A 26558-nucleotide genomic window follows, 5' to 3' on the forward strand; every position below is an offset into this window, starting at 1 on the left:
ATTACAATGCCTCTAATTGTGAGGATCTATTGAACTTCACGTTTTTGAAAGGTAATGATAATAATAATAATAGATTTTAGACTACTATTATTTTTTCCAGAACAAAAAAGTAAAAACCCAAAAAACCAAATATTAGCTTGGAAGTTAAAAGTGAACAGCCACCTAACCTTGAAGAGATGGTCAAAATGTAATACATACAGGAAAACAGTCACAAGGAAGAAGAAAAGTGAAAAAAGGGAAGGTCAGGGAGTTTGGTGACTAAAAGGGAAAGAGCTTGGCTGATCTTCTCAAGGGTTAGCTTTGTTTGTCAGCAAACTGAATAACAGAAGTCTGAACTTAAGTAATAGACTAGCCTTTGACTCCAGCTGTACATCAACTTCTCTATTGCCCTTCTTCTTCCCATACTCCTGAATACCACATAACCCAAGCTAAAATAATCTGCCTTGTATCAGTGGCTTTCCCCCCTGTACAGCACCAACAGCTATTAGAATAATTCATGCTACCTCATAAAAGGTAGAGCAAACATATTCAAAGAACACTATTATAAATTATTTCCTTTTTTATACAGTAATCAAAATAGCACAGAGCCAGTCAGGATATGCTGTGCCTCTGTGCCGAGCAAACTCAGAGACAAAAGCTCTCTAAGTTGATCAGTTAACTCTTCTTTTCTTTTTCCTCTTTTTTAATTAAAAAAAAAATTAAAGCTGCTTATTTTTACCATCATAAGCCTCATAATTGCAGAACTGATTGGAAATAGTCAGGGATTTCTATATATACACAGCCATGGATACGGATAGGTGGTGGGAATTCATCTGCCGCCTTTTCCAGAGGGCAAAGCCAGGACCCCTGCCCAGCTCTTGCACAAATAACACCACCCCACTCCCACCCCAATGGCTCACTCGGTCAGTGCAGCAGCTCCTGCAGGACATCAGAGACTCTGGAATGACTCTGACACACCCAGTGGCTTCAGACCCAGGCTGAAGTGGTGAAATGTCCACCCAGCTGCTGAGAAAACCACTGTACTCAGTGTGTAAAGCGTGAAAATGTGCACACAGCCCCTGCCATGGAGGACAGAGTGCTGCTGCTGAGAGTGTGGTGTAGATGGAGGCTGTAGAAGCAGGAGCAGGCAATGTGGCCCCAAACCTCACAGGCCTCTTTGCAATATCCCCAGTACAGGGGTTTGTATGTGCCACACCTCGGGTACAGTAACCAGCATGAGAAAATCTGGGATGTAAGATTTTGTAACAAATTTCTTTAAATTTGCATTTCTTTAGCAAAAATCTTATGCTGGAGCCAAAGTAATTCCTATAAGACTTCTCCTACTGCATCTTCAGTATGATGGTTTCCACAGCTTTGAGCTGCATGAAAATTTTATTTTATACTCAAATGAGCAGCAATTAAGACAGAATTATTTATTTGTTACAAAATAAAAACGAGTACATGTTGGGAGAAATTGCTCGAGAATGAAGCTAACCAAGGTCATATTTAGCAGTGAGAAAAAGATAGACTAATTTCCCTGTGAAGAGCTGTTTTCTTCAGTTTCATTTTCTCCCAGTAAAAGATTCATAATGCTGCCATCAGCCAGGAAACTGAGAAGAACTTCATGTTAGGTTTTATCAAAAGGATTTGTAATAATAATTCAGAAGAAAATGGAGGTGTTTTCTTTGTGCAGTGTAGAGTCAAACTTCCAGCATTGAGTAGTGTTTAAAATTGATAACACTCCAAAAACTTTTGACAATTCCTTTATGAAAGATTTCACCTGCTGTGCAAATGATCACCTTTAGCTCCCCGATGGCCAAACCCAGGATCATTGTTACAAAACAATGAGTTATGCCCACTTGCTGCAGTATACAGCAGTGCTGCCAGGCCCACCAGCACTTCCCCAACAAGTGGAATTACTTTAATAACTACATGAATAGTGCATTTGTGCTTTAAGTTATAGGTTTGCACATTCAAATCACTGACTTTGCTGCACTGTTGGTTGTATTTTACAAAACCTGAGTAATTTACATACACTTCTAAGATTTCAAATAAAGACACTTGGTTAGGATATTCACAGTTTAAAAAGCTGACATTCAGGTAACGATTTTTACCTATTTAGAGGTTAAATTTCCATTAGAGTGAGACTTTTAAGAAAAAACAACAGCAACTATAGCAGCTGTCAATCCTAATTCACGGGTTACAGAGAAGAGATGAAGAATAAGTGAATTTTGTAGAGGTAGTTCTGAGACAAGTAATTCAGGGAATTTATACTACTGTGATTTGCTCTCTGAATAAATTAAAGCCTTCTATCTGCTGCAGTGTCTTTTTCTGTAAAGCCAGGAGAACTTCCCTGTTAGCTTTTGGCTGATACTTCTGCTACTGTCTGCAAAAAAAAAACATTTTACAAACTGGTTAGGGTTTCAGTTGAGCTTCTTTAAGACAAGAAGCCCCAAATTCTGTAGCACATTGGATAAAAGAGACTCCACTCTCCACAAAATAGCACTAAAAAGCAGATTATCCTAAGTGGCTACAGATTATCAAAGCTACCACAGAAGAACTTAATAATTTTACGAAACCTTTACACTCAGAAACACTGTGTTTGAACAACTGGATATTCCATTGTTACAGCCTTAAATCTGGTGACCCATTTATTTTTTGTAATGGGCAAGCACTTTTTGTGCCACAGGATTCTCCAAAACAAGACTATTGTAAAAGTGAAGTGCCTTGGAAATTGCAGAACTGGCCGAGACACCATCAGGAGAACGAAAAATCCAAACCTCAAAAAGCTGAACTGGTGAATGACTTGGAGTCCCTCATTCATTTTAACCAAAGTTATTTTTTTCTACATGCTATATTGTTAACTTAGTCTGCCTACTCAAACTCTTTTAGAATTGTTCCAATGAAGGTGTGATACAAACCAGCTGTAATTCTACAAACTTAAAAAGACAAATCACAAATACTCTGGTGTTTCAGTGTTTGTAATCCAGTGTTTAAGTTCTCTGTAGGTTTTAAATACCATTTAAGTGTTCTGCAATCTACCTAACTGCGTACTTTCCCAGCATATGTTAAAATACAGGCATTTTAGGGGATTATGTACAATCTTAAAAGTCATAGGATTGCACACTGAGAAATGTCATCACATTCAAGAAGAATTCACAACATTCACAAAGATTTATGATGCAATGACTGTCATTCACAAGGAAATACAGCAGATCAGCAAGGTCTGTATAACTCAGTAACAGTTAACTTAGGAAAGGTAATGTATGAATTAAAATTGAAATGCTAGTTAGGAAAGGACTAACTGTAGTAATGAAAGAATGATAATTCAGGTTGTTGTGCTAGCAGTGACAACAGTTTTGCAAGGGGAAATGCAGGAATTATCACTATTCTCATGAATGCAAGGAGCAATTGTGTACTCTGACACATATGCCTTCTGTATTTTAGTATGAATGAAGAAAGGTTACATCTTCATAATGCACATGCATCACTTAGAGTAATCTAAAAATCAAATGGAGTGTTTAATTAACAGTTACAGTATAATGTCTGAACTCCTTTCACCTCAGGAAGAAGACTGTGCAAATGAGGAATGGCCCTTCACATTTCAGATGAATACAGAAAGAAAGAGGAAAGTAAAGCAGCTCCAGCAGGGCTGGTATTATCTGCTGCTCATGATGTAGTCCTGTCCCTGCTGCATCCATCCTGTCTGCTCAGCTATAAGGACAGCTGTATTTTCCATGATAATTTGTTTGTATTTCAACTCTAATCTTGACTTGTACAATTCCCAACAAATTGCTTTTGCTTTTTTATTATTATTATTACCTTATGCTTATTATTGCACTTTTTCATGTGCAATGTATGGAGATGAGATTCCATGTGCAATCTATTGTGTGAGGTGTTTTAATCAATAATCTTGTTCTGCTGATTAAGCAGGGGCTTCTGTTTTGGCAAGATAACATTAGTTTCTCCTGTCATGCTCCCAAAGCTATTGGGAATCTTCAGCAGATCATTAGATATGCTACAATAAAGCTTTGGTACATTCTCTTTTCTTTCTTAAATTGCTTCTTCACTGTCCTATCATTCCTCGTCACTGCTGGCACTGCATTATTATTACAGCTCCCCTGAAACTTGCACTAGAGCTATGTCTGCAGGCCATAGGATGCCATTTTCAATTGAAACTTCTGCTTCAAAATATAAATTAAGAAAATTTCATTATCTCCTGCCAAGGGCCATTATTCACCATTGTTCTAAGGAAGATTAAAAACGCACAATCTATGGACTTGAACAAATACTCCAGCATTAAAATGAAAACCACAGTGTATCATGACTGGACCAGAAAGTGAAGCACTGGGATCTGAGAAACAGATTCTGGAAAGACATTAATGCTGCATGGATCAAACCAAGTGACTGAGGGAAGAGGTCATCTCTGTGGGCAAGTCACATCTGACACAGAAAGATACAAACAGATCCTTAATAAGTGGTTCTTGCTGTTTGCAAAAATAAGGTATGTATGAAATAATGTCCACATTGCAATGCATCCTTCAAATGCTTTTGTTTTGCATACACAACTTTGACAAAGATAGTAAAATAATAAAATAAACATCATGATATTTTGAAAAATATATGGATTAATGAATAGGCAGAAAAAACCCATCAAAATAATTTTGGGTATTCCTAATGCTGTATTTCTGTGAATCTAGTGTTGCCTTAATTAGGGCACAAACACAGCAAACAGTCACATGTAATTCACTATAAAAAAAAAAAGATACCATCTAAACCCACATTTAGTAAGCAAAATTAATTTTTAGTAACATTGTTGATACATTAAAAAACAATCTTGGTACATCTTGAAACTTTCAAGCCAGTTCTGATGATATTTCTCTTTCAGCATATTGATTAAACACTTAAAAGCCAGCGTGATGGCATGTTCCTGCATATCGCCTGCAGCAACCTGCTCAAACACCACTCGAGGCACGTAAACTCCGAGCTGCAGCACCACATACTCCATATGGTCTTCTTGTTCCTTACTCACCCTGGGTGAGCTGCAGCCTGAGTGAAAAGATAGGGGAATATGGGATGAATGCACTTCATGTGATGACTTACACTGAAAAATTCCTGAACCTCATTACCCAGAGTAAGTAGCTGTCTTTACAGCTGTCTTCCTAATGGTCTACAATTGCCATGTGGGATGTGGTTTTGCTTTTGAATGAATACTCACTAAACCTCCACTCCTGTCATTAAATGCAAAGTTACAGATGTATGAAAACATCAGATATTACTTAAATGCTATGTAGTATCTATGTAGTAGATATGTAGTAGTATCTATGTAATATGTATCTATGTAGTAGATAAATTTAAAGGCATGTATTTAAATTCCGAGTTTCAAACTCACCTCACAAGCCATACATTGTCATGTACTGAGGTCTAATGAGTTAGCAATTTAAGCCTAATCAAAGCCTGGAAAAAAGACCTGCTGAGAAAATCCAGCCTTCCTATAAAGCCTAGCTATGAAGGAGGATTGTTCAGCCATCGCTGCTGTTTCCACAGTGCTCCAGCACTACCCTTCCCATGCAGGATCAGTGAGCCACACGCCCCTAAGGATAGATCCATGATCCTGGGACTGGCCTGACACACTGACAACATTGCTTAATCATTTGTAAGATTTTCTAGAAATTATTTTTATTTTAGCCCCAAAACTATTATAGGGGAATGAGTACGCAAAAAGTAAATAGCACCTATTTTACTGAGTTCAAAGAGGAAATGGATTTAGTGAGCTGTGCTTGGAAGTTTTCACTATCTAAAAGACAGGAGATACATGAGCAGGTATGATAGCAGAATTTGGCGATAAGAGCTGTATCTAGATATTGGTGACTCACCTATAACTGCTAAACTGTAAGGCATCCTATAGCTTGGTTTGAAAATTCATGAACTAGCCCAAGGATTTTCTATGCACTTGGCAACGTGATCACTACAGTAATAAATCTGGGGGATTTGGATGAAAAAATATTTGGGGTGAAGAAAAATTAAAAAAGGGTGTTTTTTTCCTTCCATTTTTTTTCAAAATATAATATTGATGATTTGTTGAATCTTCCTAATTACCAAGTAAACACATACAAGGAAGGTAAATAGTGTATAATTAATATTGTAGGGGAAGGTGCCCCATAGCCTTGTTTCCATTTGCCCAATAAAAAATTGCAATTATATTTAATTGTGCTTTCTTTATACAATGTAATCTTGTGGGAGTCTAAGGGTACGCATTAAGCATAAAAACTCCAAATAGACAATAAAACACAACATAAAATATGCAACTCCCATAGGCCTTTTCTTAGAATTACTTGGTCTGATTCACTGTCAATGAATGTGTATCAGACTTGTATAGCAAAGTAATTTAACTATATTTCTTGCTTTCAACCTCTTCTTACAACTTTAATACATTTAGTTATGACCCATTTGCCTTTTAGTATTCATGTCTCTAAGTTCAAAGCAGTCACTGTTAAAATGAGGAATCTTCTCACTTACTCACATCTAAGCTATCAGAAACAGTTTTACTTGTTACAGTTCATCCTTGTTCTAATACTTTTCTTATTGGTGTAAATGCTATTATTATGGGGTTATCATTAACCTGAAACTGGAGCATCAGATAAAACAGGGAGAGGAAAAAAAAAAGTAGATTCCAGTAGAATATATAACTCCTGCTTTCTCTCGATATTTTTAGGTGCATTTATAATCCTGCTTTTCTATCTCTACTACTTTCTACCATGCATTCCAAAGGCCTACTAGACCAATCAGAGTTTTTGAGGAGATGGCTGTAAATCAAGGACAGTAAAAGTAAGTATCAAAGATGCAATGAGGTGTGCAAAGTAAATGGAACAATCTCCTGGTGAGGTCTGTGTAGGTGCAAACCCAAACCCCGTAACAGTATGAAACAGAAGAGACCCGTTCTTTAGAGAAAATGTTTCTAATGCAACTCCACCTGAGGCATAAGAAATGGAAATACAGTAATTTTCATAATAATGATAATAATAATAATAATAATAGTCATATTGTTTACATGCATGCATATTTGCAAACAAGATGCAGCATGGGATTACAGGCAGTGTACATCTTAGAACACCAACTAAGCCAAGCAGATCCGCACTGCTGAAAAGTAATAAGTTCAAAAGATCCAATTAAATGTTTCACCATTTAGACAAAATAAATAGCCTGCAGCTATGCTTACTTACTAATGAAAACTTTAGTAGTGCAGCATCGTTGTATCGGAGCAATTTGCGCAGATTATTCACACCGAATGAGCACGGTGCAGCATCGTGCCTCGTGCGCTGAGCAGGTTTCAGGGGAGAAACGTGGGGCTTTAAATAAACCCAGAGCTTTACGAAGGGGCATTTATTTCAGAGGCACAGTGCTAGAGAAGAGCTATGGAAAATCCAAGAGAAAATCCTGAAGCACAGTGTCTGATCCTTAGGAATAACACTGCAACAGACTTGCAGGAGGAGAGACTACCAGACAGAGAGTATAGGATAACAGTAAAAACCCTTTAGAATTCTTTTTTTGCAGCACAGTTGATCTTTTTTATCCATGGCTTGGCATGCACCATTTTCATAACGTAGTTAAAAGTTATGTAACTTAAGACAGCTTCTGAGTCATTATTAAATGAAAAACTTGAAGAATTACAATATTGAAAACATGTAGCCTTATCCTTCATGTTAATTTGCACAGATCTGAAATACACTTTTAACAATCACCCACTTCAATTACTAAAATAAGGTATTTTAGATGACAGGTATGATTTGTTACTGCAACTTTTTGAAACAGAAGCCTTGGTATTCTTTCAACACTCACATTTCCACCAGACCTCCAGGTCTGTGCAGTGCAAATTCAGCTTGATTTGCTATGGGTCTCCTGAGTTTAACACATCTCTTCTGCATACAGAAATGCATATTCAACAAAAAGTCCTACTTTGCCTCTAACAGGAAATTAAGATTTAGTCATTTATAGAACTGGCCACTGGGATAACCAGATTCCGTAGAGTCCTTTGGTTTCCCTGTGCAACAGGCAGGCAGAGGACAACTTCACATGGGGCATGCAGTGGGCACAACCCTAACTCAACTTTAGCACATGCATTCACCTTGAATAATTAAAAATATTATAGCTTGTCTCAATTAGGAGAAATCATTTACAAAAATGTTCACCTATTGCAGTTGGCATATGGAAAAATGATCATATTTTTAACAAGGAAAATGGGAAATCGCTATGGGATGCCCTACTTAGATTAAATTAGCAAGATCTTGTTATCAGACCATATAAAAGATACACCATAATAAGATGTGACCTTGCAGAACCTTGGAGCCAATCCGTGATTTTTCCCCTATAACCCTTCCTAATTATCTGCAAACTTACAGACCCTTTTGTGGCAGGCTATTTTTCTGTGAATAGTGAGGGGTTTTGGGCTTTTAAATATTTAATTAGTCTTCTGAAATGAGAATTGTTGCACATGCCAACTGCTTCGATTTTCAAACTGTGTTCATCCTAATTATGTTCAGATTTAGATTGGTCATCCCAAACCTCTCACTCTTGTAATTATTTACTCCTTAAAGATCATTCAGCAGAGAAATATTTTTCACCCTTATGGCTCTTTCTTTCCACAAATGGCTTTTCTGGTCCGTTAATTACCCACTCAGAGGATTAGAGTTTGTAATAATGCAAAAGATGCTGCATGTAAGATGAGTTTTACAGGGTGAAAAAGAATAAATTGTTTTTTGTAAACCTGCCTTGGGGAATATCCCCCTTTTGGGTTATCATTTTCATCAACAGCGCCATGTGCCCACTGCTGCATATCCACCAACTCCATAAGGCTGCAGAGTGACTCATTTATACAGCTCAACAGAACTCGGAGCAAAATGCTGAGCAAGAGGCAAAAGATAATTTGATTATTTTAAGAGATTTATAAAAGTGCAATCTGCTAGCAAGAAGGTACAGTCCTTTTTCTCATATTTTTACTGCAGATTTCATGGCCTTAAAGTTACACGCATTTAACTGATAACTAATAATAAAATTACAACTTTTCTCATTTCATCTGCTGATTTTTTCCAGAAGTGTTGTCCCTTGGTAGATCTTTAATCAACTCTGTAACAGTGGTGTCATTTCCTATTAAAATGTGTCTGAGAGTCCTCACTACAAGTACTTTCTTTTCTTCTGAGAGGAATGCCTGTCACAAAAGCACTGTTATTCATTAGTATATGAATATATATATATATATTCCAGTGATGTCTGGATCTAATTATCATCTGGAAAGCTTGCAGGGCTTCCAGGTATAGGACTTCCACTGAAAAAGTATGCTGTTCTAACTTGGAAAGCACAATCCCACTTTTTCTTTGCAAACCAAAGTTAAGGGATTAAGTTACAGATTTGAATTGTGCACTCTCTGGTTCCAGGAACTTCCAGTTTTGAGCCCAAAGAAGTTTAGAGGACTGCTTCAGTTTGCTTGTTCCCACATCTGCAAAATCCTGTCTATTCTGCAGCTGGTTTTTTACACAAGCCAAGCAGACTCACCACTGTAAAACATTCATCAGAAAATTCACTGGCTACACTCTGTCAATGCACAGATTATCTTTAATTGTGTCAAAAATATTCATGATCTAATCCTTTTACGAAACTGTCTATCACTGAAGGAGTCTCGTGTGCCTGCACAATTAAAAACCGCATGTTAGCCATACATAATATTGTGTTACATTTGATGCAAATCCTTTACTATTGAAATAAGCACTGGGCTGACAGCAGGAAGTGGCTGATAAGAAAGCAACAAGGCACTGCTGATGGCATTCATGATAAGTGAGCTCTAACTCATATGTGTTCTGTCTACAGTACATTACCCAAAGTGCTCCTGTTTTAAATGTGACTCCAGGAGGTGCTCTTTTGCTGTATCTCTGTCAAAAAGGCAGCAAAATTATCCAAGAAAGCTAAATACACAAAGTAAATTATGTTTTTCATACCCACCAGTGATGCTGGCACCAGAATAATATACTGAAAGCAATATCACTGCTGCTACCTTCTAGATGAGAAAACACCTACAGTTTCATGAGTGTAACAGTAGAGTTGAACTCAATGTCTGTAATAAATTCAGTAAACAGGGAAAGATTATGGGTTCAGAACTGTCACGTTATTGCTACACTTACAATTCAGCCTAAAAGAAAGTATTTAATAGACAGAGCACAAACTCTTGAATTATGGCAAAACAATTTTACAGTGCTGCAAAAATGTGTGCATTAAATACATTTCCAAATTGCTCCTTTATTATATAGATGTATATCACAAGAAGCAAGGTATCTGAGAAGCAATGAACAGTAAGGTTTAAGATCACAGATTACTACTAAGAAAGGAATATAGACGCCTTTGCACCTACAACAGCAAAATACACCATCTTGCCAGATGAAACATTGTACGGGTTGGTATCACTGACGAGTAAGATGGAGGATGCTTCCTCCAAGGTGTTCAAGGTGTGTGACTTTGGTCAGAGTAGCTTGCCCAAGTAAATTATTTTTCTGCCTAATTTCTTCTCTTGTTTTTCTGTTTTGCATGTGTATGTGTGTGTGTGTAGTAGAACAATTTGAAATTCAAAGGTTCCTATAGTTACTGTACTACCAGGTAAACCTGAAAAAAATGGCTTCCAATAGTAAATTTGTAGCAAAGCTTCTGTACTGTAAGTGTATTGTAAATCAGGTTGGACATGGAAATAAATTCCTCATGGTAAGAACCTTTCCTTCCCATTGATATGTCTACAGGGGCTAAAAATATCCTGAATATTGAGTATTCGGTCTATGTAACACTCTTAAGACTGCATTAACTTCATTGCAGTAACTTGTTTTATAGGCTCAGTTCATCATGACCTATAAAATGTTAAGCTGAAGTGCTTTAAATATCTGCTAACACCATGTGCAAGCCTGGGAGTACAAGGCACTGTGCTGTGAAGCGGCAAAGACAGTGCTCTTCTGAGAAAGTAGCACGCACTCTTATGTCACTGATATAAACAGGGTAAGCCTGCTAAATAATGTATGAAACAGGCAGCCAATCTTTATATAAAGCAGGAATTCTAGTTGAATTCTTTGTGTGATTTTATTTCAGTAGTATGACATTAGTTGTTTAGATTGCTTCCTAAAAACCGTAGAAGCTGAGTATCATACTAGACTAAAGACACATGTGCAAACTCCTTTCATTCACAGTTATTACATGAAGGGAAAAGAAAATAAAAACTTCTTTCATTTGTGGTAGTAGTATTTTTGCTAATTATTGTTCTGCAATATGGAGAAGATAAAATGGAAAGAGGGAAATTATCTATGTCTTTCAGTAATCATGGCCCATTTATTAAGCAATTAAATCGCAATTTTATTATTAGAGAGAAAAAAAAAGAAATGCTGTAAAATAGCACCATTGCTTGTATCTTTGATCCTTAAACTCTTCCATTTCAGCAACCTCATTAATGCCAAAACACCACGAATATGGCCATGCCTTTTTGGAATGTGTACTCTGGGCACAGGCAAAATCTACGGGATTCAATAAAGAAGACTTTTCTTGTTGAATACAACTAAAAGCTTAATTGAGCCACAAAGGTCAGAAGGTTCTTTTTATTGTAAGCAGGAGATTATTCTGTGGCAGAAAGACATTTACAGAATATGAGATCTGCTAATTTCTCTACTACTCTGTAGATAGTTTTTAATTTTTAAACCCATGCTACTCTTCTATTTCTTTCCTCTGAATTAAACATCTTCACTGTAATAATTTTTAAATTCCATTTCCTTTGTGTTACTAATGAAAACTTTTCACTTTCATGGCTACTGCTGACTTTTAACACTAGAAAGTACTCATAATTTACTTACATATATTTAATTCATATTAATCTGTCCTAATTTATGATCTATACCCTGCTCTGCCCATCTTCATGTACCTTTTCCATGTCAGTCCTGTTTACTAAGTGATATTCAACAGATTTCCTATAGTGCAATGAACCTTAACAGGCAGCTTTTAATTGCCTCGCGTAGGAAACCACATCACTATTAATTCCACAGCAAAAGTATAAAATAAAACTATTGCTTCTCAGACTCTAGAGCAATTAGACCTCTCGGCTATTTGGCTAACTCTGCTTCATGATACCCAGTGCAGTTAATTATATTTTTTGATGTTAATAGTCTCTGTCAGTTTCAAGCATAACTCCTCTTTGATGAATATTTAAATTATATTTGAATAAAAAAATAATCTTGGTTACATTTCATATTCAGCAGTCATCACAGCTTAATAAAGGTCTCCTCAGAAAGGGTTGAGATAAATGGCTATATGAACACATGTATAAAGTCCTAAATCAACTTATCAGATAATGTAGCTGTTTTGGCTAAGTATTATAGAGGTTTTATTGGGGTGGGAGGAATTAATAGGTTTCAACTATTACATTATTATTCTATATGAACTAAATTTGGTGCAGCAATATATAAGTAAATTAGTACTTTTTAATAATTAAGTTCTGACTGCAACTGAACCAGGAACTTATATTGGCTGGACTAGAAATACGAAAACCATGCAAAATTCATGCAAACTCATTCAAGAGGACACAAAATTCAACTGAAAGGAGCTGAAGGTTAAGCAATGTTGTCTCAGTCAAGTTCTCTAAAAAATTAGCAAATTACTAAGAGAGGCAATTACATACCCAAAACATATAGTACGTGATTAACTGAGCTAAACACTGTGCACACCTAGTAAAACCCATTTCAGCAAGCAGAAAAAAAAAACACAAGAAAATCACAGGCTGAAGCACATATTTTATATGAAGCTCAAATACACAAGCAACAGCATATAATACTTAAAATTTTGTGTATGTATATGTACAGTTACATTTATTTTCGCCCCATGAATAGCAAGGAAAGACTGATGAGTGTGTGTATATGATCCTGGCAGATAAAAGATATGCTGACTTAAGAAGAATTTGATTGTGGTTTTGCCAATAATAAAGGAAGAAAACTACTTCAATATAAGATATGAAAACACTAAATAGAATATCAAGCTACACCCTAGTAAAATAATGAATCCTATATTTTCTGAAGCAAACTAAATCTAAATTTTAAATGTAATTAGTTGGTATGAATGATCCTTTTGTTGTTTCCTTTGTAGCCTGTCCAATGTCGCGACTACAGCCACGCGCCCCTGTGTTATGTGTTTGCACGTGTGTAGTAAAATCTCTTCTGCAGGAAATTAAAATAGAACACGCTGCAAAATGATGATCAAGTACCACTGACAGCTATTTCCCCTCACCTGACTGCTAAGAACCTTGTAATATGAGGATTTCTATTTCATTTACTAAGTAATGCCATGATAGAACAACCCCATTAAGAAATCCCCCTAGTTTTAATGAATAAAACTAGACCTACTACTTTCATATTAAGAATTAATGATACTGAAAATACACAATGCCAGAAAAGGTTCTTCTCAGTCATGTTTCCTGCTGTAACAACACCACTGACTGCAGTGTGTTTCAGGAACCTTCTAGGCTCTGTGATTATGCCTTGCTCATGAAAACACACTACACATATTTCTGCTTTTTTCTTCGTATTTGAATCATAACTAAGTCTTGTGACTAACAGATAGAAAGCAAAACAAAAATCAATCTGGCCGCAGCTTGGTATCGTGAAAAGCTGAATTTCACAATAAAGAGCACTTTAAGCTTCTGCTACATCAAAATAGTCACAGGGTTGACTGTTGTACTAAGATCTATTTCAGATTAACAGAATTCTTAGTTTTAAAAGGGTGCTTAAGAAAAAACGTCTAATATTGATGATGCTGTATGGTAAATGTTTTGTGAAGCAGTTGTAAGCAAGCTGGATCAGAAAGCACTGGCATGCCAGAGCAAAAGGTCCTTGTTTGCGAGATCAGCATCAGTACAACAGAACTTCCGATGTGAACGTACCCGATGCACAACAGCCTGTGTACCCTGTCATCAGCACTGGGATTTCTCTGACAAAAAGGAAAAAGACATGCAGAAAGCAGAAAAAGGCAAGATGTACCTCTTATTCAAAAACAATTTTCACCTGATAGTATCTTTAGCAACGAGAGGCAACCTTCGGCTGCAGAAGGAAAAGCAAGGGAAAAAGCAAGGATAGCAGCAGGGGTCAGCAGAGCCCTTGCCTAGCCTGGCAGACCCCCGAAGGGCAGTGTGCCACTGCCTCAGTTACAGGCAGCTCCAAATGGCAAAGGATGAAATCCAGCCCATGAAAAAGGCTGTAAGTCATACCACCAAGAAATGCCGATCTGAAGTGTGCTGCAGCTTAAACACTGAATCAACCCTGGGTCCTGGCTGAAGGAGCTGTTTTTGAAAGAGGCTCTGAAATGCTTCTTCTCTGGAAATCTCGCACAGGCTGGAATTCAGGTCTGCAGTGACCCACAACACGCTCTGCATTCTATCAGCAAAGCACCCTGTGCCGAGTTTCCTTTTGATTACACCTTTTTGCTACAATGAATGAGATTCATCGGTTATAGATTTCACCCAAGCCTGGAGTCCAGTGGAAGATTTGCTTTATCCACTCACATTACAGAACAGACCAAACTTGTTTTCATTTGAAAGGACACTAATACGGTGTGACAGTGATTTCTCTGCAGACCTGACAGGCAGGAACAGGAAAGAGGGCTTGAGAGATGAGTCTCCTTTGAAATAGAGCCCATTTTGTTTTCTTTCAAAAATGTCTCACTCCTTTCTATATAGGAGTTTTCAAAATGACCTATTTCTTGGACGTGTGAATAGATGGAAAAGAATGAACACCTCCAGTCTTCCAATCTCCCATGGGATATTAGGAAATCCTGGGAGAAGGAATGGATGTGCTGCTGCCTTCAGCCTTGCCTTGGTCACTCAGCAGGGCAGGGGCATGTTGTTCATGTTGTGAAAACCCTCTGCTGAAGTGCAGCTGTCTGCCGAGGGATGATGGACAGAACAGGTTAAGAGCATTGCCGTGGGAGAAAAGTTCATGGTAACAAAAACCCTGGCGTGAACTCCTCACTGGTGTCATGATGGACACGGTAATTGAAGGTCCATGTGTTGCCTGTGCTATAGATAGGACAGGATAGATGCAACAGAAAAAAACAAACACTGCTGAAGATTTATTCCCCTTTCAATCCTTTTACTTTTCTGCAGCAATGTTTTAAAAGGGAAGAGTATCTAAAAAAATTACAGTTGCCTAAGTTCATCTATTACACCCGACATATTTTTATGTTTAAGCTTACCTATGGAAAATGAGGTTTGCCTTGTTTGTGCATATTTAGAAAGCAAAATTATACTGATTAAATATGCTTAGCAAAAATGTAAAGTACACAAAAGCCACAGTTATAGTATAAATTGTAGCTGAAAATAGAATTTAAAGGCTATTTCAGTGCAGAGTTGATGTAACCGCCTTTCCGTTGCAGATCAAAAATTAATTCAAAATAAACTGAATATTGCGACGTGAGACTACTTTTTTAATGTAGATGTTTACATGGTTTGCAAAAGAAGTCTAAACATTTTGAATTTTCTTCTTTTCAGTATTTACAACAATACTCTTGGTATCAGATCAGAGAACATGCAGTTATTATTTAAAAGTTCAAGGTATTTTAGCCTGTATAACAAGGGGAAAAGTGTTTTCCTTCTGAACTTTATATTAATTTGGCTGTAAAAAGTAAATGTTTGAATTTTTCATCTATGTGAATGATTCCATAGATTCCGAGTGAATAGGCCTAATTTTCTTTAAATACAAAATACTAATTTTCTACTAGACCCAACAATAGTAATAACTATAATTGCTTAAAAAATAAGGTGTACAGATTGGAACAGACCCGCCATTTTTTAAATATGGGGTTTATCAAGATTTAATATCAAATTATTATCTGCCACACCATCCAAGTACATATTTAAATACACAGTCAATTAAAAAAACCCCTAATTTCACTGTCCTGGAATCACACAGATCATTATCCAATTGGGAAAACAAATAAGTCTGACCTTCTCCTAAACAAAAAATTTAGGAATAGGAAAAATTATTCCTACTAAACAACTCCCAATTGTAATTCAAAAAGAATAATCCCAGCATGCAAGAATCCATCTTAACATTTTATTATTTCACTATAATATTATATACCTAAGCGACCTTTGATTTGAATTATATTTTAAGTACATTTCTAGAAATATCTATAAAATATCTGTTATTCTTTTACCTATGGTCCAGACCACAGGAGACACTGGAGACAGAAAATGTTCACAAACACCCAGGTGGTTTGAACAGAACTCACAAGATCCACCTGCAATCTGCTTGCCACAGAAATGGATAATATGAGGTCATAAGTAAGTTTTATGCTGTTAATTTTCAAATCTCTGCCGTGCCTATAAAAAGCAGCATCAGCCTTATCAACTTCAAAGTTTCATGACAGTTTCTGCTACAGCCACACAAATGCACTTTATGAGCAAGCAACTAGAGCAATTTCCTCAGGCTGCTTTGCATCTTCTGCTTCCCTGTTCATTTAATTTCTTCTTAAATGAAAAGGAAACAGAGGAGATTTGTCCCTGCTAAAGGACAGCAGAGCACAGAGGAGTTGGACTATTTTAAGAACTAAAACGTGCCTGAAACATGGGTCCTCTGCCACTCACTTATGCTACTTGCTCACCAAATATTCCAGAAATTAGCTTATTTCTGTGCTGAATGCAGCATGTGGTAGAATCTCTCAAACTTGATGGTATGCAAACGCTGGGGTTAATTATCAGAAAAGTGTGAAAGAGGAGAAGGATTTTCTAAAGGTCTAGTCTCTTTCTTCAAAGCTTTAATTTCAACCATGCCAGTCTGAAGTTTACACAGAATCTAAATACATCTGAAAGACTTTATTCTGGAATAATTGGGATGTAATTTCAATCAGGGACTAAAAATTTAATAACTATTTTACAGAGGTAAAAGCAAAGCAATGAAGTCATTAGTGTTCTAGTCAGGCTTCCTAGGAATGCATTAAGTTAAAAATCTTTTGAGAACTGCTGAAAAGAAAGAATAGGGTGAGGTAGAAAAGATTAAGTAGCAGCTCATTCTGCGAAAGAGGAGCTGATGCATCAGTGGACACTGGCAAGGTCTGTGTGCTGCTATCTCAAATTCTCTGGAAGGGGAGCAGAGCACGTGATTACATGGCTTTGTGTTAAACTGGAAACCTCATCTTATTTTTCAGTCTTCAGATTTCACAGTATTGATCTCATTAAGCCAGTGTTTTCACCTTGTAATTGCAGAAAATGTAGTTGCTCTGCAAAAACTGTGGATTAATGTTGCATATGAATAATGAGCACTTAATAATTGCTGCAGAACTACATTTAACTGTACATCTAAACTGAATTGAGTGGTCAAATGCAGTCGTAGCACAGTTGACCAAAGTGATAAAAACAGGTCCTTAAAAGTAAACACTGCAAGATTTTAAGTAGAAATATAGAAACTATTGCTGCTTATTTTTAAAGGTAAAGAAGATTTCACTGTCATCAAAAGTTCTAACCAATTAAATAAAAAGGAAAACCAATGAACCTGATAGTCCTTCAGGTTAATTTTTCTATGCAATTGTTGCCATCAAAATACAGCTGATGTGTTACTTTTATATATCAGATCAAGGATATGTGCTGAGTATCAAACAACAACTTGCCTCAGACAACAAAAACTTACAATCACTGATGCAGTTATAAATAAATGAAATACAAGAACTTTTAATATTTCATAAGAAATTTGCAACACTCTTCTATGCTTGCAATATAGCACAAATTGAGCAATTTTGGAAAAAATTAAGCAAGACAAGAGACATCTTTTCTACTTAATGACAGGATCTAAGAAAGAAAACTATGAAAGCAATTGCTACTCCTAATTGCTATAAATGTCAGACAAAAATAGAAAGCAAAGTGTCAACTGATCTTTGCCATTTGTTCAGACAATAAAAAAAAGAACAAAAACGAAAAACTCTTTGAGCATAATCTGAACCAATGTCCTCCATGTGATCACAATTTTATTTTAATGTTGAACAAAGCATAAGAGTAGAAGACGGGGGAAGTTCAAAAATACACTTTGCTATCATAGTTTTACAGCTGATTAACTGAAAGGGAAAGATTGAAATTTCAGCTTTTCAGTAACAGCCTGATGTCACTTCAAGGAAGACTGTGCCTCTATATTTGTCTCTGACTACCCTAATCTGTGTATTTGCAGTGAACATAAGGAAGACTTTGATCAAAACACAACATGCATTTTACACAACAAGGAAGTCTACAGAGCAGCACTACATTTACAAAAGCAATTGAAGGTGGTTTCAAAGGGAGTTGACAGATTAGAGGATGATGACACTGCTGCTGCAGTCTCGATGGAAATCTGGCTTGATCTAATTAACAACTACGAACTTGAACCACAAGAAGATAATTCAAACATGATTTAAAGAAGTTATATTACCTTTTTAACAGTGTAGCAATGGAGCCTTTCCCTTACTGATCACAAAACAAGCCACAGGTTCAACACAGAACAAGAAATAAAAGACCTGATATCCTCAATTTACCTCCAGCTTTTGAAATTGAAGTCTGAGATCCAGCCCAAATATTTGACTACAGAAATAAAAAATATCTGCATATTCATATAGAAATTATAAATAATGTTAAGAGTCCCAATCATAACAACTTAAGTAAATCAGTAAATCAAAATGGAAGGCTATTTTCAAGAGATGTCTATGGGAATAAGCGTTACCACGTTCAAACAGAACAGAGGAAATGGAGCACAGAAGGCAGTACAACTTGCATATTTCATTTGACACATCTGTGTACAGGCACCAGAAACCTTCCAGGATATTCCCATCCCCTTTTTGTTCAGATTCCTCACCCTAGGAAAAAGGCACTGGGAGGAAAACTTCCAACCAATCCTGGACTCATTCAGGCTTTTAGTTTAAGCCAGTAGCAATGCCATTGACTTATTTGTGCTGACATTTCCGCAACTGTCAGTAGTAGGTGGCTGCTGCCCATACACAGCCTTTAGCACAGGACTTTCTGTGAATCTGAGCTCTCATGCACCTTTTGTAATAAAAATACTTTTATTGGCAGTTGGGGACATGATTTAGAGGTGGAATTGGCAGAGTAAGGCTAATGGTTGGATTCAATAAACTTAAAAGTCTTTTTCAACCCAAATGGCTTTATGATTCTTGGTTGGTTCTTCTGTCTTCTCTGAATGTCAAGTGCTGTCACTAGCTTGTGCTTATATGCACCTGTATGCTCGCACACACGTGTATAATGACATATAATCATCCTGGCATGCAATCATTCTGACATTTTCCATTGGAGGGAACTACTATTAGGAACTATGGCAGGGATTTACTGCATTTACTGAAAAATACAGCAGCCATTTGGAAAAATTCTCAGGGCTATCTGACCCTCTGAAAGACAAAGAGATACGGAATCTCCAAATAACTGAATTGTTTCATTCTCCTTGAAGTTATCTTTCTGCTTTTTAACGTTTGTTTACAGAATTTAAAAACCCCCAAACCTCTAATTGCAACCGGTAGCTTCTATTTCCTTTAAATATTATTAGATAGAAACAATACTACCTGAACAGCAAAGTGGCAATCACAACCCAACATTTCTTACAGCATATTCCTCTCTCTGCATTAATACAGACATTTTTCCTCATTAGTCTACAGACCATGTTAGTATACATACCACGATATGTATATTTTTACCTTTGTGTCATGATTTTGTAGGCGTCTGGAAGGAAGCATTCTGTGTTCTCCATCTGGAAGGGGTCAGCATCACAGATCTTGTCGTCTGTCCGTCCGTAGTTGGCGCTTTCGATCATGATGACATCGCTGCCGGGACACCGCAGGTCGATGGAGTAGCCTTCGCAGGAGAGCTCCCTCCTCACCAAACCAAACGGGAGCGCTGCTCGGCTGAAACCTTGGCAAAAACACAAGGACAAAATAGGGCTGAGCCTAATGGACACAATGAATTGGACCATTCTTTTCCTGCCACCTAAGCACCAACTCTTGTGTGCTAAAGGAAGTGCAACTTCACACAGTCTGACCTGGTACCATGTTAAGTGAGGCGTCTTTCATGGAACTGTCACATCCCTACACCATGGCTGCTGTGTCCTTAATCTGGGAAAAGAAATTCCTTTTCACTGCTTCTAATCCTGGGCAGGGCAGACAGTGGTGCCTGTCTGCATGGCTACACTGCACGTTCCAGTTTCCACCTCTTTTCTCTCTGCTTCTGTCTCCAGTCCTTGGGCACAGTCAGACAGGCTGTGTCTGGAAGCAGGAAGCAGCAGAGCAGGCAGGATTTGCAAAGTGATTTTAAAAAAGAAAAAAATACAACCACAAAAAAGCCCAAAGCTGTAGCTCCAACTTCATTAGTCTTTTTTACTTTGTGTCTCCCTTTCTTCAGGAAGAGCTGGTTACTTTTGCTCAGCTATTTTGTGACCTCAGCATGGACATGATCCAAATATACATGCTGACACTTCACCTAGTTGAACTCCAGTGCTCCTTACTGTGTCTTTTACATAAACTTAGCTACATAGAGATAGGACTTTGAAACAAATACAGAAATTAGCACTACCAAAAATCACAGATGTGTACTGCATTAAACCTCCCCATCTCTCACAAAAATAATACATTAAATTTTAATTTTTAACGTGTTTTATTTCTGCTTCATAGAATTCCTAAAAATAAGTAACTTCTCCAATGAAGCAGTATAAAATACTTTAGAAACAGAACAAGGTTCAGCTATTCATCCAGATGCTTAGTCTTTTATAGACATTTTTTAATACAAAAGAATATATTACATCAGAATAAAACTATCTGCATACTACAGTTTCTTGTATACAGTTCCTGATGGATTATTATTAAACATTATTTCTGTTTCTTACAAAATTATGTGACTTTTGAAAAACAAGCTGGGCAATATGGCAGTGTTGGAAATCTATTTCTTTAAAATAGTAAATCCCAAATTTTAAGGAGAACTTCCTATTTTTTAAAAATGCCTTCATAATACAATAACACAAGGCCATTAATATTTCTGTGCAGGCTCTTGGAGACCAGTTGTGACAGCAAAGAGAAATAGCTGCTAAGTATGGAAAGTTGGAGCTCTGTGGTTTTTTGAAAGTGAAGAAAATAAACTTTTCTTTAAAAGTATGACGCACTGAAAGAAGCAAGGAAGAAAGTACCTAAAAAAAATCAAGAACAACTTGAGATAACCCCTTGATAGTAAATTTTCCCATGAACCAGAGGCTATCACTTTTTCCATTGAATTCTGTGCATTAAAACTCCTACTATATGCAGATGATTATCTGTTAAGACAGCAAAGGTTTTCTATAATGATCACACAAGTATAAGGATGTGGCTCCCTGGCATGAACTTGCCCAGCCCCATGGAGAAGAGTTGGCCAGGGGCCAGTGGCTCTTTATATTTTGTGGAACCATATCCTACAGGAAACCAGTACTGTTACTGGGCCTGTAGGCTTCAGTATTTGTTAATAAGGGAAGGAGTCTGCTGTGGAAAGCATCAAGTTCCACCTCAGATTCACTCCTGGCCCTCAGTGTGGCTGCACATACCATGAGCAGTAACAAACCCCATGATTTCAGGCTTGCTGAGGTGTCATGGGCTCAGAGCTGGACAGAGCTAAAACACAAATACATCACATTAATGCCCTGCATGTTCCTCCCATGCAGCAAATTAATACAATGAAGACAGAAGTCACTCACAGCTCAGGGAAGGGTAAATGCAGATTACCCACCACACCTGAATACAGCAACTCCTTTCATTAATTGCCATCACAACAGCCATGGTGGGACCAAATATAATGCTGCTAGCCACTGCCATTCTTACATCCTACTACTCCTGTCAAATCCAATGCCATCCCCAGAAGCCCATCCCTCCAGCTGGCAGCAGTGGTGCCTGTATCTCCTGCACTCAGCTGGGATTCCACGGCCTGCAGCACCGCCACGGCCTGGCTGGGGGAGTCCACCCCTCTCACACTTTTTGAATTTCCATCAGCAAGAAGGGGAACAGCACCTACAGCTGTGTCCCAAGAGGTGTTTGCAGCAGGGCAGGAGGGAAGGGGCATGGGGTACAGCTGTTGAGGTGTCAGTGGCTTCATGTGCAGCAGCAGCTCAGGATACTTGTGGGGCCAGGGCTGACAAAGCCACACACAGCTCCCTGGGACCAGCACTGACCCCTGCTGCGGATCCTGCAGCACAAGCTCCGCTTCTGCTAGGAAATACTCTGCATTCAAACACAAGACTTCTGCAGTTATGCTACAGAGAAATCAGCAGCCTGCAAATCTTACTTCATCATCTATGGCAACTGCTATAATGACTATGAATGTGTTTTATCCTGCAGTTTTTCCCCCTGCAGCCATCCACAAGAAGTTCTGTATCAGGACAAACATTAAAAATATTAGAACAAGGTTAGATCACTTTGCAGGCAACAGAGGACACACCTGAGATTGCAATGTAGGTGTTACATTGCAAAAGCAGCAAGAAATAAAGCAAAACAATGCAGTATGTGTTAGGGGGAAATGCTGCTGTAAGAAATCTCTGTGGTGTAGAAAGATTTTTAACTAAATAAAATAAATAAATTCAAAGTCCACTAGCAGAGCTGCTATGATCTTTATGCTGAAGGTTTATTTGTGTTTTTTTCCTATCACCAAAGAAAAAATAAGTATATCAACAAGCAAAGTGTAATTCAATCCATCTTGCAATCCTGACAATCGAAAAAAGAACTTGTGGGAGGCCCTGTAAGCGAAAAATCAATATTGCAGCTTTGTGCCGTGCAAATGTGAATACTACCAAATAGCAGTGCTTAGGGTAAAATGAACTGTTTTGCTCCATTTTCTCCTCTCTGAACAAATGATTTTGAAACGACAGCTTTTTTTTTTTGGAACTATAAAACGTCAAGCAATAACTCCCTGTGCTTTAGGCAAGTGATTGGAATAAATACCTCTTGGCAACAGGTGCAATGACTTAGGACTGAAATTCATTTACATTCAGGAGATAATTCCCGATAAACAGATGCACTGCCACGGGATGGAAGTGTGAACAACCGGCATCTGAATGCTTCAGCATCATTCCGGAGTTTTTTAGACCTAAGTATGTGGCTCTGTCAATAATTACTGTTGTCACCAGCAACTTTGTATCTCCAATGCAATTCTGCGGGAGGATTCCCAACACTGTATTTTCTTAGCCGAGCTGTATTAAACCTGCTGCTTGCCTTACCGAATCTCGAGCAAACCTACTTTGTTTGGCTGTCCTCCGGCAGCCGAAATCAACATTCCTCCTCTCCCTGCTAATTGCTTCGAGGCAAACTGTGCCCTGGATGCCACCGCTCCTGCTGTCTGCCGCCCAAAATGCTCTCCATCGCAAAGGCTTTTGGTGCCTGGGCTGGGACTTCCAGCACAACCTAAACATTAACTCAAATAAGCGTCTATTACCCAATGCAACATATGCTGTCTCTGATTCACTCATGCTTGAGTATATTAATCAGTGTTGTACGCCAATTTTTAATTTATTTTTTCTTTCTAATGGAAGAAGATTAACACCTAATGAGGAAAAAAACCCTATTGTTTCTGTCCTGCTGACCGTTTTGATTATAGAAAAGCTTCCTGGCAAACATATGTTTCCTGCACATTTTATCTGCTCACAACTTAGTTGAGTGTAGGCTCTTTACTGAAAGGAGCAAATAAACTGCTTTTGTGAAATCAAATTTCTAAGAAAAAAAGGTAGAGGGGATGTTTAGTGGCAATCTGCATTCTTTAATTCTTTATTGATCAATCCATATAAGAAAGACAAACTGAAAGGAAAAATCACAATCAGAATTTCTCCTCTGGTATTTTAATCTATAAAATGAAAAGTACAAGTCCTGTACAAGAATCCTACTTCAGAATCATGTTTTGGAAATGTGGTAAATTCAAATCTGGCTAAAAATTTTTGATTTAAGTTTGCAAAGCCTTATTTACCATTTCACTGTCTTGGTTCCTTCAGAAAAATGATTTCTCTTTACAAAGATAACCTAAATTTGTCAAAGCGCAAAGAAAAGTTAATAATTCACAGCACCCTGCCCACTAGCATACCATGTTTTTGAGCTGTCAATAATAAGACAGTGTGCTAAGTTTGGTAGATAAAAGCAAAAAGGCACCACCACATTTGAATGTTCATTGAATACACAGGGAAAACAGTGGAATGTAAACAGGCTAACATCAGTACTCGATATCAGAAGCAAGGAACCTTTGATTAAAACTTAAAGCACAGAGAAAGTCAACATGGAAGTATAAAATTATTTCAAAGAATGAAGATACTGGAAGAACTGAGAATCCAAAACAAATCTCTGCAGAAATAGCTATATATATCTCTGTGAGCAAGGAAATATTGCTTCTTGTGTTATTTGGCTGTAACAGAAAGGTCTTTTGAAAAGAGCACATCTTTTCAAACAGAATGTTTACAGTTGTCTCTTTCACAATCTCTTTTATTTTACCATATCATGCAACATGATGATTTAAGTTCTACACGAGATGAAGTGATGTGTCCTGGGCAGCATTTCAATAATATATGTTTAACAAATGCAAAGCCCAATGAAAACTGTGCCGAGAATCCTCTCGCTCTCCACTGAAGTGCACACACGCACACACGGGAGGGTGCGCGAAGACAGCTGAACACACTCTGCCATCTGAAAATCATGCAAATGCTCAACATGGGCGCCTCAAAGCTTTTGTAATTCCTCAGACAAGTCTCAGCATCCTGCAGTTTCTAAAGAATCCCATGAACTCTGTCAAGGGAGACTTTTCTCCCAGTCTCCCAGCACTGTATATATTTCACACAGACAAGCATGTTATTTTGTTAAACAGCTTTTAAATTATCCAACCCTGGTCAACAGAACGCTACCAACTACTACAAAAAGACAGAGGCAATTTAAATGACAACTGTGCTTTCTCATTCTATCTTTGAAGGAAAAGGTCATTCTGGCAAGCATGTCTATTAAAAGATTACATTGGCACAGTAAGAGCGTCTGACAGTGCACAGGGGTCTGGAGTTCACAGCTCTCAGCTCCTCTTTCAGGGAAACCCAGCAGCCGGGCACAGCCAGCCTGTGCTGCAGCCCAGCACACAAAACCCCACTGTTCAGTCGGGGTCAAATTAGGCAGGAAGTGATCATTTCAAAAATATCCTCCTACAGCTGGATTCTCTACCATTTTATGTATATACTCCTTCTTGTCAATTAAGATGCTGAATGGAGCAGACATTGAGAGAAAAGGGAATTTTTAGTAAAGGAAAACTATTTTCTACTAAGAGACACCTCCATCATTTTTTTTAAACTCATTCATAAAAATGGGATTATCTCAAAACAAAGTACGTGAAAGTATCTCATTATTTGAACTTTAACAAAGAGGCACAGAGTCCTAAGGAGCAGACCTGACCATTTAAATTACACTGAAGCCAGGCAACTTCTTCACTGAATAAATGAGCTGTGAGGGGAGATACTCAACACCGGTTTCTAGAATTCTGCTTCTCAGACATTTCATATTTCAATTGCATAACTAAAGTCTGGAGGCCTCTCTCTTACAAAATGGATACATGAATTCCCATCAATAAAAGCTTTTAGAAATATTAAGTAACTAGTGAAGGCTTTTTATAGTATTTTTTTTACATTTTATTTGAACATGATTTAACCTTTTAAAAAATTAAAATTTTAAAAATCTTTGACAACTTTGAATGTTTTTCAAGATTCAGTGTGAGCAGCAAAATTAAAAAGGCATGTAATTTTCTGTAATTATATACTTAATATTCAGTATACATAAACATAAAGTACGTATGTCTGCTTAATGAGATTCAGGAGAGAAGCCAGAGTTACACCCCATGACTCACACAAGGATTGGTCCTGCCTTCCAGGTTCACTGAAACTTATTACAATTTTCCTTCTATGTTTTCAGTCTCCATGCAATTCTCAAATACAACCCTGTGAGGCTCTCTTCAGCAAAAAAAAAAGAGTCAGGGCTTACCTACTTTCTGCACCTTGTTAAATGATTCAGCAAAACCTAAAGTGAGCAGCAGCATCTCAGCCTTTTAATCTAACAGCGTCGATCCTTCCTGTGTACTGCTGGCATAGATCTCATTTAAATTCTCCTAAACAGCTCTCACCCCTCAGTCAGAAGGGCAAGAATGTGTCTCTCTGAGCCAGCAGAATTAAAGGGCTTTTTTTGATGGTGTTTTTGTTAGGGTTTGGGTGTGTGTGAGCAGAGTGTGTGCACTTTAATAGCAGCAGAGAGCAGAGGGCAAGGATGAGTGCTACACTGACAGACCCGCAGAGCACAGTCCTTCAGTCACCTGGAACCAGAACAGGCAAATGCAGCCATGCACACATCCCCACATCCGCCCAATACGTCTCGACCCTACTCTGAAGGAATTGCCACTGCTGGAAAAGAGATAGTTTGGTCTTCATGCCCATTTAATCCCTCACCTGCCTGCTGAGGCTGCCATTAGAGTGCTAATTAATGCTAAACTGTGAAAATGGGCTTCTGCACTTTGAATCCAGCCACACTGAAACTGGAGAGAA

The 26558-nt window shown here is 37.7% G+C and overlaps 1 protein-coding gene across 30 annotated transcripts in view; it reads right to left on the reverse strand.

Moving 5' to 3' along the window:
* Positions 1 to 26558, reverse strand: part of ADGRL2 (adhesion G protein-coupled receptor L2) — a 311598-nt gene that overhangs the window by 51806 nt on the left and 233234 nt on the right. For all 30 annotated transcript variants that reach the window (XM_064720284.1, XM_064720306.1, XM_064720297.1 and 27 more), the window contains one exon: positions 19702 to 19915. In XM_064720284.1, coding sequence (XP_064576354.1) covers positions 19702 to 19915 — 214 coding nt within the window. The remainder of the gene's footprint in view (positions 1 to 19701; positions 19916 to 26558) is intronic.

This window comes from Zonotrichia leucophrys, chromosome 8 (genome assembly GCF_028769735.1).
Source record: "Zonotrichia leucophrys gambelii isolate GWCS_2022_RI chromosome 8, RI_Zleu_2.0, whole genome shotgun sequence".
Classification (NCBI taxonomy): domain Eukaryota; kingdom Metazoa; phylum Chordata; class Aves; order Passeriformes; family Passerellidae; genus Zonotrichia; species Zonotrichia leucophrys.